General features: G+C 47.8%; 1 protein-coding gene across 1 annotated transcript; it reads right to left on the bottom strand.

Annotated features, from left to right (window-relative positions):
- Positions 1-9,425: 9,425 nt before the first annotated feature.
- Positions 9,426-12,245, bottom strand: LOC123089520 (uncharacterized). The gene is made up of 3 exons (XM_044511180.1): positions 10,376-12,245; positions 10,149-10,278; positions 9,426-10,033 (listed from the first exon to the last, which is right to left on the bottom strand). Exons 1-2 carry the CDS (start codon positions 11,870-11,872, stop codon positions 10,162-10,164), a joined length of 1,614 nt encoding a protein of 537 aa, XP_044367115.1. The 5' UTR covers positions 11,873-12,245; the 3' UTR covers positions 9,426-10,033; positions 10,149-10,161.
- Between the last annotated feature and the right edge of the window lie 744 nt (positions 12,246-12,989).

Below are 12,989 nucleotides of genomic sequence, written 5' to 3' on the forward strand. Positions count from 1 at the left end.
GTGGTGGACGTCGCCGGAATCGGCGGACGTTGGCTGCGTTGTGTGGGTTCATAGGAGAGAGAGAGAGAGAGAGAGAGAGAGAGAGAGATTGTTTGTGAGATGGATGGGTGGGTGGAGAATGCTGCAGATCTGGAAGCTGCCCGAGGTGAGGAGGATAGGGCCGTCGGCGAACTGTTGGAGGGAAGCGAGGAGGTTGGTTGCGGCGGCGCTGTGCGGGGGTGATGGGGAATCAGGAGGGGCTGCGGGGGAGGAAGTGAGGATGAGGGTTAGGGTTAGCTTTTTATATGTGTAAAGCTTATGCGGGCTTGGGCGGGCTTGCGGGGCTGTACCACGCCATCCATGACAGTATCCAAAAATGTCATCGAAAATCCGTCATGGATTAACAGGTTTCTTGTAGTGCATGTCGATTATCCGAGGAATAAAGTCTATTTGCTGTTAAAAGAAAACAGTTGTCCTTGAATATAAGGTTGGGCTGGCTCAGCTTTGGCCTATAACAGTATACTAAATTTCACATCATGGGCCTGGTTTGTGCCATCTAGCTTTTTTTTCTGAATTGAGGGGCACGCCTCTATTTCATTTCATTGAATGAAAAGAAACCGAATAAACAGAGTCATAAAAAAAGTTTGTTTCTCAGCCCCAGATACCCTACCTTGGCCTCCAGGGGGAGAAAAGACTAAAGAAGCGCTACGAGGAAAATGGTTGCCACACATGGCTCCATCCCCGACCTTCACCTATTCTAAACAGTGACAGAGCTTAGAACAACCATATTATCCAGACATAGACTACACGATATTCTAGCGAAGAAACTCAAAACATAGAAAAGCTCTCAACCCACTCCCAGACATCTTGTCATTGGCGCACATCCTCTGCTCTTGTTGAAGAAGCCATTTGCAACATCAACCAACAACGCCGCCGCGTCACGCAGCTTCTGTTGCCCTTCTTTTCTCTATAAGCCAACCCAGTACGACATCCAGTAAGCTATTTGAAAAAACAGCACACTCGGATCATGTGGGTAAATATGATGAAAAGTGGCAGCGTTTCTGGATTTCCATAAAGACCAGAATACCACCGCTACACCCAGTGCTACTATTTGTCTCATCTTCTTAGGAAACATCTCTATCCAGCTCCTGAACTCTTTAATTTTGCAAGGAATATCATAAATACCAGTGACATTCCTAACAACCCCCCACACAAACTTGGCTACCACACAAGTGCAAAAAAGATGCTCTACGGTTTCAGAATGATCACAAAAACTGCAACTTTTATCTTTACCTTTCCAATTTCTTTTAGCTAAATTATCTCTAGTCAACACACTGTCCCTAAAGACCAACCAGATGAAAACTTTAACTTTTAGAGGAATCTTAGCTTTCCATAGATTTCTGTGAGGCCAAGCTACATGATTAGTTTTAAGAGCTAGATACTGTTGGAAATATGAGCAATTTATCGAATGATTTTATTAACAGAAATACCAGATAAAGCATGACTAGTATAGCAGTGATAAAACAAGTCATGCGATTTGACAAAGAGAAGGTAAATAACATCTGCATATATGAGCTAGAACCGATCATCTCTAGAGCAGACAGTAGATCAAGATGCATATATGAGGTAGATCCTAACATGTCTAGGGCAAACACTAGAACAAGCAACTGTGACAGGACCTCTAACAGGAAAAACAAGAACACGTACGAGACAGCAGCCGGAGTAGAGGCACTGGACTTGGGGTCGATGTCCTCCATGTCATCGAGGAGGATGTCGACATCGGGGAAGTAGTCGTCGTTGGGGAAGTAGTCGTCGGAGTCAGGGGCGTCCGTGACGAAGAAGTCAGTAGTCGCGCAGAGCGCTCCCCAAAAACCTTATCACCCTTCTCCCGTACAGGACTCAAAGAGGTGCGGTTTCAGAGGCCTACTGTTCCGACCTACGTGCATGCCGCAAGCCGGGATGAGGAAGATTGTAGCAGCATCGCAGTGTTCAGGAACCGGTGGCGAGAGGAAGAATGAGTTCTGGTATGTCTCTCTGAGAGGAGCGACCTTCCTTTTATAGGCGCACGAGAAGGAGGCGAGAGGGCAGCGACGGAAGGTGAAACGAAGAGACGAAGATGAAGCGAACAGCCAGCAGCCAAAGGGTTGCACCGTTCGCATTCAAACTCCACTATCGCAAAACTTTTTAGCTTCCGTGTGACCTTTCGTATACCCATAGTGCGTGGCAAAAATTTAGACATCGGCTCGGCTCATTCCCGCAACCCGCGGCGCGTTGTGACGAGGCGTGGCGAGGCGGGCGGCGGAGGAGGAGCGCGCGTGGATGTCCCTCTTGTTCTCATGCTCATACAAGTGGAGAAAGAGCCTCCCTTATAAAGAGGTCCAACTCCCTCTAAACTAGCAATGTGGAACGAAACTTTAGTTTCACCTCTTGCCTTGCACTAATGGGCTGCGTGGACCTCTAGGATTTATTAGGAATTTCTAAAACTGCTATTGGGCTAGGTCCAAATGGATAAAAATTCCAGCAATCCCCCACCAGATCCCAGAGGCACACAAAATTTGCCTTTGGTTCCAAAACACTGTTTATATACCGGTACTGCAGTGGAGACTGTTAAGTTGAACTTCCACCTAGAACTCTATGCTACACTAGTAAGCAACTTGAACAATGGACTGGGCCTTGAATTGCAAGTTTTCTGTGAATCTAGCTTCACATAAAGCCTTGCCCGATACGTGGCTACCGTGGGTCTTCCCCACGGGTGGAGCTTATGCGTCATACTCTGAGACCTTTCATGAGTTTACTAGAGAGAACCCTACTCTCATAGATTGTGACGTTGAACAATCAGACTCATATAGGTGCGTTCTTCAAAAGATGTTCTGTAGGACAACATCTCTGCTTCAAAGAGCCTCTTAGAATGCATTAAGATATACATCAACCTGCCATGCAGATTTAGGAGAGTATTGCATCTTCATGGAGTGGTATTTTAATAGTAAAGGTACTCTCTTCCCAGTTTACCAACAGCTTGTCTTCCACATCTAATTCACGGGATCTCTGATCACAAAGAATAGGTTACCACTGTGAACAACTCATATGGTGGGTCTCATACCCATCTCCCTCGATGCATTATCTATCACATTACGTGATAGACCCTTAGTAAAAAGATCTGCCAGATTTTTAGACGTTTGGATATAATCCAATGCAATAACTCCGGAGTTTTTCATTTTTCTGACAGACTTTAACCTTCTCTGAACGTGTCTTGATGACTTCATGCTATCCTTTGAACTATTCACTTTTGTGATCACAGTTTGATTATCGCAGTTCATAAGGATACCCGGTACAGGTTTCTCAACAACCGGCAAGTCATTCAAGAGCTGACGAAGCTAATTTGCTTCGACCGTAGCTGTATCTAGTGATGTGAGTTCTGCTTCCATCGTTGACCTCGTTAAGATGGTCTGCTTGTAAGACTTCCAAGAAACAGCGCCACCTCCATGAGTGGATACATATCCGCTCGTGGCCTTTATCTCATCAGCATCTGAGATCCAGTTTGAGTCATTATACCCTTCAAGCACCTTTGGGTGCCCAGTGTAGTGAATTCCATAATTCGCAGTGCCTTTCAAATAACGCAAAAACTCTCTCTAGAGCTTTCCAATGCACATCTCCTGGTTTTGAGACAAACCAGCTCAGTTTGCTAATAGCAAAATATATGGCAGGTCTTGTAGCACTGGCTAAGTATATAAGCGAGCCAACAATCTGAGAATATTTCAATTGGTCTCTAGCAATTCTTTGATTCTTTCGAAGCAACACACTAGCATCATATGGTGTTGGAGAGGGGTTGTAGTCACTGTAGCCAAAGCGACTCAAGATCTTTTCCACATAGTGAGATTGAAGCAATGTAATCCCACCATCATCGTCTCTCAACAACTTGATGTTCAGAATGACATCAGCCACTCCTAAATCCTTCATCTCAAAACAGCGAGATATGAAATCCTTGACCTCCTTAATAACATTCAGATTTGTTCCAAAAATCAGTATGTCATCAACATACAAGCAAAGCATAACTCCTTCGCCCCCACCATGGCGATAGTACACACATTTGTCAGCTTCGTTCACAACAAAGCTTGCAGCTGTTAAAGTTCTTTCGAACTTCTCATGCCGCTATTTGTGTGCTTGCTTGAGTCCATACAAAGACTTCAGCAACTTGCACACTTTCCCTTCCTGACCATCTATTACAAACCCATCTGGTTGTTCCATATAAATTTCCTCGTCCAACTCCCCATTTAGGAAAGCAGTCTTAACATCCATTTGATGAACGAGAAGATCATGTGAGGCAGCTAGTGAAAGTAGAACTCGAATAGTGGTCAGTCGAGCCACAGGTGAGTAAGTATCAAAGAAGTCTTCACCTTCCTTTTGGGTATAACCCTTTGCCACGAGCCGAGCCTTGTACTTTTCAATAGTACCATCAGGCCTAAGCTACTTCTTGAATACCCATTTGCATCCTATAGGTTTGCACCCATAAGGACGATCAGTTATCTCCCAAGTTTCATTCACCAAGATGTAATCCATCTCGCTACGAACTGCTTCCTTCCAGTAGTCAGCATCCTCAGATGCATAGGCCTCTGAAATAGAACTGGGAGTGTCATCTATGAGATACACAAGAAAATCATCACCAAAGGACTTTGCAATCCTCTGTCTCTTACTCCTAGCAGGAACTTCATTGTTCTCCTCCACAGGTTTCTCAAAGTGTTCCATCGAAATGACAGGTTCAGTAATTGTAACTGGTTCCTGATTCGATGAACTAGGCATCACCTGATTAGATGAGGTAGCCATATCCTTCATGGGAAAGATATCTTCAAAGAAAGTCGCATCATTCGACTCCATGATCGTACCGACCTGCATGTCAGGTACCTCAGATTTTACAACCAAGAATCTATAACCAATGCTATGAAAAGCATATCCCAGGAAAACACAATCCACAATTTTTGGTCCCAGCTTCCGCTTCTTTGAAATTGGCACATTGACTTTCACCAAACAACCCCAGGTTCATAAATAAGAGAGCTTTGACCTTTTCTTCTCCCATTCCTCGAATGGAGTTATCTCTTTGTTCTTTGTGGGAACTCGGTTTAGGACATGACATGCTGTCAATATCGCCTCCCCCCACCATGCCTTGGAGAGACCCGATGTGTATAACATGGCGTTAACCAAATCAGTTAGAGTACGGTTCTTCCTTTCGGCCACTCCATTTGACTGAGGTGAATAGGGAGGCGTCCTCTCATGGATTATACCATGTTCCACACAAAAGGAATCAAATTCATTTGAGAAATACTCTCCACCATGATCGGACCTAAGCCTCTTGATCTTTCGATCAAGTTGGTTTTCCGCTTCAGCTTTATAGATCTTGAAATAGTTCAAAGCCTCATCCTTAGATTTCAGAAGATACACATGACAGTATCTAGTGGAGTCATCAATTAACGTCATGAAATATTTCTTTCCACCTTTTGTCAAAACACCATTCATTTCACATAGATCTGAATGTATGGGTTCTAGTGGTGCAAGATTTCTCGTTTCCGCAGTCACATGAGACTTGCGTGGTTGCTTAGCTTGCACACACACTTGACACTTGGATCTCTTGACAGTGGTGAAACTAGGGATTAAGTTCAACTTCGCTAGTCGCGACATGCAACCAAAGTTAACATGACAAAAGACGTGAATGTCACACATTTGATTCACTATTGTTGCAAATATGATTAACAACTTTATTGCAAAGGTCTGATAAGGATAAACCAAACAAGCCTCCTGACTCATAGCCTTTACCAACAAAGGTTCCATACTTGGAAATTACAAATTTATTCGACTCAAAAAAAAGCTTGTAGCCATCTCTACACAGAAGAGATCCGCTAACAAGATTTTTATTGGCGGAGGGGACATAATGCATATTCTTCAGCCGCACGATCTTCCCCAAAGTAAACTTCAGATTGACCGTGCCAACACCACGAACAGAAGCACTTGAACCGTTGCCCATCAGCACAGTTGAAGTCCCTGTGGTCTGATAAGACGAAAACATGAAAATATCACCACATACATGCACATTAGCACCCGTGTCAATCAACCAATCAGGAGAATGACATACTGAAAGAATAGTGGGAAATATACCATACCCAGCATCCTTCATGTCAGTGTCTCCAATGACAACATTAGCGGCCTTGCCGCCTTTCCCAGGATGACGCTTGTCATAGCGATTGGGGCAACTAGGAGCCCAATGATCAGGATCTCCACACACATGACAAACACCTTTATTCTTGTCATTCTTCTTCTTGAAGTTCGTGTGCTGCACAACCTTGTTCTTCCCATCAAACTTTGATTTACCATCACACTTGCCCTTGTTCTTGAACTTGTGGGGCTGGAAGTTCTTCTTCTGTACCAGATTGGCACTAGAACCTCCCTCAATACCTCGAGCACGGTTGTCCTTTGCTCTCGCCTTTTCTTCCACATCAAGAGTACCAATGAGATCCGGAACGGAAAACTCCTGCCTCTTATGCTTCAGTGAGGTAGCAAAGTTCCTCCACGTGGGAGGAATCTTAGTGATGATACCTCCGGCAATAAACTTGTCCGGTAGGATACAATTGAAGTGCTCAACTTCTCTAGCAAATGACTGTATCTCATGAGCTAGCTCAACCACGGAGCGCTCTTCAGTCATCCTGTAGTCATAGAATTGCTCCATGATGTACAACTTAGTGCCAGCATCCGAGACCCCAAACTTGGCCTCGAGTGCATCACACATATCTTTTCCATTATCAATTTACGCATAAGCATCAACTATGTTCTCACCAAGAACACTCAAGAGAGCAGCCTTAAACAAGGTATCCATTTTCTGAAAAGCTTGTGCCTGTTGGGCATCTTGCTCTCCTTCAGGTTTGCCAAGAGTAGCATCATAGCAGCTCATGGTCTGAAACCATAAGACTGCTCTCACCCGCCACCTCTTATAGTGGATACCATCAAACATAGGAGGTCTCATGGCAGCAGCAAAACCACTCGGGGTAAATTGCCTATAGTAAGGTTTTTGGATTGTTGGAAATATGAGCAATTTATCGAATGATTTTATTAACAGAAATACTAGATAAAGCATGACTAGTATAGCAGTGATAAAAAAAGTCATGTGATTTGACAAAGAGAAGGTAAATAACATCTGCATATATGAGCTAGAACCGATCATCTCTAGAGCAGACAGTAGATCAAGATGCATATATGAGGTAGATCCTAACATGTCTAGGGCAAACACTAGAACAAGCAACTATGACAGGACCTCTAACAGGAAAAACAAGAACACGTACGAGACAGCAGCCGGAGCAGGCACTGGACTTGGGGTCGGTGTCCTCCATGTTGTCGAGGAGGATGTCGACGTCGGGGAAGTAGTCGTCGTTGGGGAAGTAGTCATCGGAGTCAGGGGCGTCCGTGACGAAGAAGTCAGTAGTCGCGCAGAGCACTCCCCAAAAACCTTATCATCCTTCTTCCGTACAGGACTCAAAGAGGTGCGGTTTCGGAGGCCTACTGTCCCGACCTACGGTGCACGCCGCAAGCCGGGATGAGGAAGATCGTAGCAGCAGCGCAATTTTCAAGAACTGGTGGCGAGAGGAAGAATGAGTTCTGGTACGTCTCTCTAAGAGGAGCGACCTCCCTTTTATAGGCGCACGAGAAGGAGGTGAGAGGGCAGCGACGGAAGGTGAAACGAAGAGACGAAGATGAAGCGAACAGCCAGCAGCCGAAGGGTTGCACCGTTCGCATTCAAACTCCACTATCGCAAAACTTTTCAGCTTTCGTGTGACCTTTCGTATACCCGTAGTGCATCGGATTTGCTCATTCCCGCAACCCGTGGCGTGGCGCGGCGCGGCGCGACGCGTCGTGACGAGGCGTGGCGGGCGCCGGAGGAGGAGCGCGCGTGGATGTCCCTCTTATTCTCATGCTGATACAAGTGGAGAAAGAGCCTCCCTTATAAAGAGGTCCAACTCCCTCTAAACTAGCAATGTGGGACTAAACTTTAGTTCCACCTCTTGCCTTGCACTAATGGGCTGCGTGGGCCTCTAGGATTTATTAGGAATTTCTAAAACTGCTATTGGGCTAGGTCCAAATGGACAAAAATTCCAGCAGATACAAGGATCGAACAGAAAAGTTTCCTGATCTAGTTAATAACCAACTACACTTGTCCTCCTGCTCATTCAAGGTTACACTACTACATATGCTTTTCAGCTCATACCACATATCAGCAGTGTCCCCCCATAACATCCTTCTAAATCTTATCAAGTTCATGTTCTCGGATAAGGCTTTAGCAACAGTAAAATTAGCACTGAAAGTTAGGGCATACAATCTAGAGAATTGCACACTGAGAGGTTTGTCTCCCAGCCAAATATCGCTCCAGAACATAGTTCTCTCCCCATTACCCACTATTTTTCTACTGTAATGTAGGAAAATAGGGTTGACTCTCATAATTCCTTGCCAAAAATGAGACTGCACAACCTTCTTTTTGCACCCCCTAAGAGTACATTTGCTCAGGTATTTCTTCCTTACTAAATCTTGCCAAAGACCATTATTATTTTCAAGTTTCCATATCCACTTACAAAGTAAGCAAATATTCATAGTATCCAAATCTAAAACACCTAAACCTCCCATCTCTTTAGGTCTACACACATCCTCCCATTTCACTAAATGATATTTCTTAACATCTTCTTCCTCTTGCCATAGCATTCTTTTCATGTAGAAATTCATTTTCTTACTAGGTCCTTTAGGTAATTCAAAGAGAGAAATCATATAAAGGGGGATATTGCACAAACTGGAAGTAATTAGTATTAATCTACCCCCATATGATCTATTTCTACCTTTCCAAACACTCATTTTCTTCTCCATCTTCTCCTCAGGCCAATTCCAATCACTATTACATAGCCTCACAACATTAATAGGTATCCCTAAATACTTAAAAGGTAGTTTACCAACAGCACACGTGAAAATATTAGAATAACACTCTTGTTTCCCTTTAGCCTCACCAAAACAAAAAACCTCACTTTTATGGAAGTTAACTTTGAGACCTGAAAGTTGTTCAAACATACAAAGAATCAATTTCAAGTTCCTAGCACTCTCTAGATTATCCTTAAACATAAAGATAGTATCGTCTGCATATTGTAACATACTGATCCCATTTGGTATTAAGTTTTGCACTAGGCCTTGTACCAGATCCAAGTCTTGAGCTTTTAAAATGAGCAAGTTAAGAATATCAATAGCAATATTAAACAAGATTGGGGGAAAAGGACCTCCTTGCCTCAGCCCCTTTTTCGTTTCAAAAAAAAGGACCAATCTGGTCATTCACCATAACAGCTACCTTACCCCTCTCTACTGTCTGTTTGACCCATTCTCTATATTTATGAGGGAAGCCCTTCTTTTCCATGACAAAATACAGAAAATCCCAATTAATTTTATCATAAGCTTTTTCAAAATCTATTTTAAAAAGCACTGCACTCTCTTTTTTCCTATGTACTTCATGCAGTACTTCATGCAACACAATCACCCCATCCAGAATGTATCTACCTCTAATAAAGGCTGTCTGGACAGGAGCTACAACTTTATCTGCTACAACAATGGCTGTATTGTTGAGCACTTTTGTAAAAATCTTAAAAATCACATTTAGTAAGCAAATAGGTCTGTACTGTTGCAAGTCTGCTGTGCCATCTAGTTAGTGAGCCACGATAGATATTATCTGGCTGCGGCCTGCCCGTCGTGATGCAGGAAACACATCACATGCAACCACAAAGACCGGTGCCTCGCAAAATGCACAAGAACGAGGTGCTCTCGTCATTTCCCTGACAAGGTTCTCACACCTGCCCAGAAGCTGCTACATCTACATTTGTTTTGCCCGAAGCTGGCGCGCCTTTACGATCGACGGCGCGACCCGCCGCTGCGATCGAGCTGCATGGATGCTCGATCCGGCCTGCGTGCCAGGTCTAGCATGGGTACCAAATCTAGCTGATAATCTTGGCAGCTCGCTTGCATTTTGCTGTGTCCTGTCGTCCTAGCTCCCCTGCGCAAACAAACAGAGGAAAATCAGAGCAAGTTCTGGTGCCTAGATATGCCATGCATAGATATCGGAGACGTTGTTGAAGGGAGCTGCTAGCAGGGAGGGATTAGTGGATTACCTTAGCTGGCTGGCTAAACTCGTGCGAACTCGCCGTCCCGGCAGACACCCACGTCGACGGCCATGGTCCGGTCCAGCTTCGTCCCGTTCCTGGGCGACGACACCACCCTGCAGCAGTTCCTCCTCGGAGACTGCACGCACGCACGCACACGAGCTCTATCGATCAGCACCACCAAGGAAAACTATGCCACGAATGAAGGGACATGCATGCGTAGTAGGAGGATGTACCCGTTTCCAGAGGTCGGGGTCGGGCTTCTTGACGATGACGACGCGGTCGAGCAGGCCGGCGGGGTCGGGGATGCGCCAGCGGCACGTGACGTTTGGCGCGGGGGTGTGCCGCTCGTACTCGGTCACGGTCGTCTCCAGCGTCGCGTTGGTGCGCCGGCGCCGGACCCGGCGCTCCATGCGCGAGCGGCGCATGTAGTACACCTGGGGGCGCTGGCAGTGGTTGCGCGCCACGGGCCGCGTGTTGAAGGAGTAGGCGGTGTAGTCGGCGCGCTTGTACCAGTTGAGGAAGGTGCGCATGGGCGTCTCCATCTCGCGCGGCGACACCACCCCGCGCACCACCACCACGGCGAACCCCCACGACACGGACACCGTCCACTGCTTCTCCCGGTCGTAGCACACGGACTGCTGCGCCACGGCGGCCGGGTCGAGCCGCGCGGGCCCGTCGAAGAGCCGCCGCAGCGCGGCCGTGCGGGACCGCGCCGCCGGGAACACCGGCTGCAGGAAGTCGAAGTGGTGCAGCGTCACGAGCGGCACCACCGGGTGGGAGCCCAGCAGGCCGAGCACGTCCCCCCAGATGTCGCACTGGTGGAAGCCCAGGTGGCGGGTGAGCGGCACGCCCAGCTCCGACATGCACGCGTGGATGCGGTCGTCGCTGCCGTAGAGCGCCGGGTAGCGGTGCATGCAGCCGTCCTGCATGCGCGCCAGCTGCGCGGCCAGCGCGCGGCTGATGGCAAAGCCGCCGCCGCCGAAGGCCATGCCGTAGGAGAAGATGAGGTTCTGGATGTGGCTCTCGGACGGGTTCCCGATGTAGTAGGGCTGCGTGTGGTCGTACCGGGATAGCACGTCCACCAGGTTGTCCGGGAAGAAGACGGTGTCGTCGTCGCCCATCACGAACCACCGCACGCCGGGGAGCCCCAGCCGGTAGCTCTCGGAGACGATGCGGGAGATGCGCAGCGCCGAGCGGCTGCCGGCGCCGTGCGTGTAGGGGAACTCGGACGTGTCCGCGCTGATCTTGAGGGCGGGGAGGCCCGTGGAGGAGTTCCGGGAGTAGTACTCCGGCACCGGCTTGTCCAGCCACACGAAGCCGCGCATCTTCCCCGGCCGCCACCACACCCGGATGTACTCCCGCCGGCTCTTCCACATGGACGACGAGGCGCCGATGCCGAACAGGATGTGCCGCAGCCCCGTCGGCGCGGCGTCCGCGGACGGCTTCGGCTTCCCCACGCGCCGCGCCATCGGCGCCGGCGAACGCAGCATCACATTATTCGACGACGAAAACGAAGAAGCGTTGCGGCCGGCACCGGCGTCCGCCGCGAGACGAGCGACGGCATTGCTGGCGTCGTCGGCCGGCGGGCAGGAGCCGGAGTAGAGCGGGGAGAGGGCGAGGGCGACGACGTAGACGGCGAGCACGGGGAGGAGCACGTAGAGCAGGAAGCCGTAGAGGAAGAAGGAGGCCTTGGACTTGGGCATGACCTTGCCACCGGCGCCGGAGGGCATGACCACGATGGCGTGTCCTTGCAGTGCTCGACCGATCGGCTCCTGGCTCCTCCTTTGGCCCAGAGCGAGCAATGTGTGTCAGCGCGTCGACGGCATGGCCAGGGTCGGTCGACGAGTGGCTGGCTGGGAGTGCGCGCAGCGAGCGATCACCGGTGGTGGCGCGGTTTAATATAGCTCAGCGTTTCGCGCGCGTTCGTTTGTTTGCTGCCTTGCCTTGGTTCCTATCCTAGTATGTGTGTATGGGAAGCAATATGGCATGGTCAGCTAGCAAATCGCAAATGTAGGATCCATGTGTTACCTTGGTTGGTTTCGGTCTATGTGTTGGTGGGCAAATGGGAGATCAGATCGTGGCTGGGATGGAAATGGATCCCGGGCGCCATGATCCATCCCTTCTCTTATGCATGTATGGCAATGGCATGGTCAATCACCACTCACCACATCGCATTTGCAGGAGGAGCAGCCATCTGTGTCATTCGGTTTTAGCTGGCCTGATCTCCTGTCTGTGGAATAGTGCTGTACAATTTTTTGTTTTTGAGAAAATTATACTGTGTTAACCAGGGTTAAAAATTGCAATGAAATTTCACATATTTCAGTGGGGTCTGAAATATTTTAAACACCGAAATTTTGATAATTTTTTAAACGGATTTCAATAAATTTAAATTAAGTCATAATTCATTAAAATTAAGTGAAATTCGAACTTAAAATCCAAAATATTCCGAAATTTTGCATATTTCAATGAGGTCCGAAATTGTTTTGTTTCTGAAATTATAAACCTTGTTAAGAACTAGCCTGTGGTCGCCCCCGGGTCGGACATATTGCGGCTCCTCTGCGGCATCGTCCGCCAGCGCGGCTCCGTCCGCCTCTGCGGCAGCATCCGTTACTACGGCAGCGCCCGCCAGGTCTGCAAATTTGAGGAGACCAGGGGATGCCAATTAGAATCAGAGAAAATAGACCATGCAGATGGAACCGAGTTGGGAAGGGCTCGCAGCAGTTTATGATCAGAAGGAGTACAACTTGATCCCGGTGGCTCAGTTAGTACTCTGTATGCCTTACTGACGCCACCGCCTCACAGGAAAACAACAGCAACAAGAATGAATGGATTGGTGTGGAATTGTCG

Source organism: Triticum aestivum, chromosome 4B (genome assembly GCF_018294505.1).
Source record: "Triticum aestivum cultivar Chinese Spring chromosome 4B, IWGSC CS RefSeq v2.1, whole genome shotgun sequence".
Lineage (NCBI taxonomy): Eukaryota > Viridiplantae > Streptophyta > Magnoliopsida > Poales > Poaceae > Triticum > Triticum aestivum.

Coding starts and splice junctions, on each gene's coding strand:
- LOC123089520 (XM_044511180.1), bottom strand. CDS start 11,872: ATGCCCTCCGGCGCCGGTGGCAAGGTCATGCCCAAGTCCAAGGCCTCC. Junction 10,279..10,375: donor ACCCCGACCTCTGGAAACGG/GTACATCCTCCT, acceptor GCGTGCGTGCAG/TCTCCGAGGAGGAACTGCTG.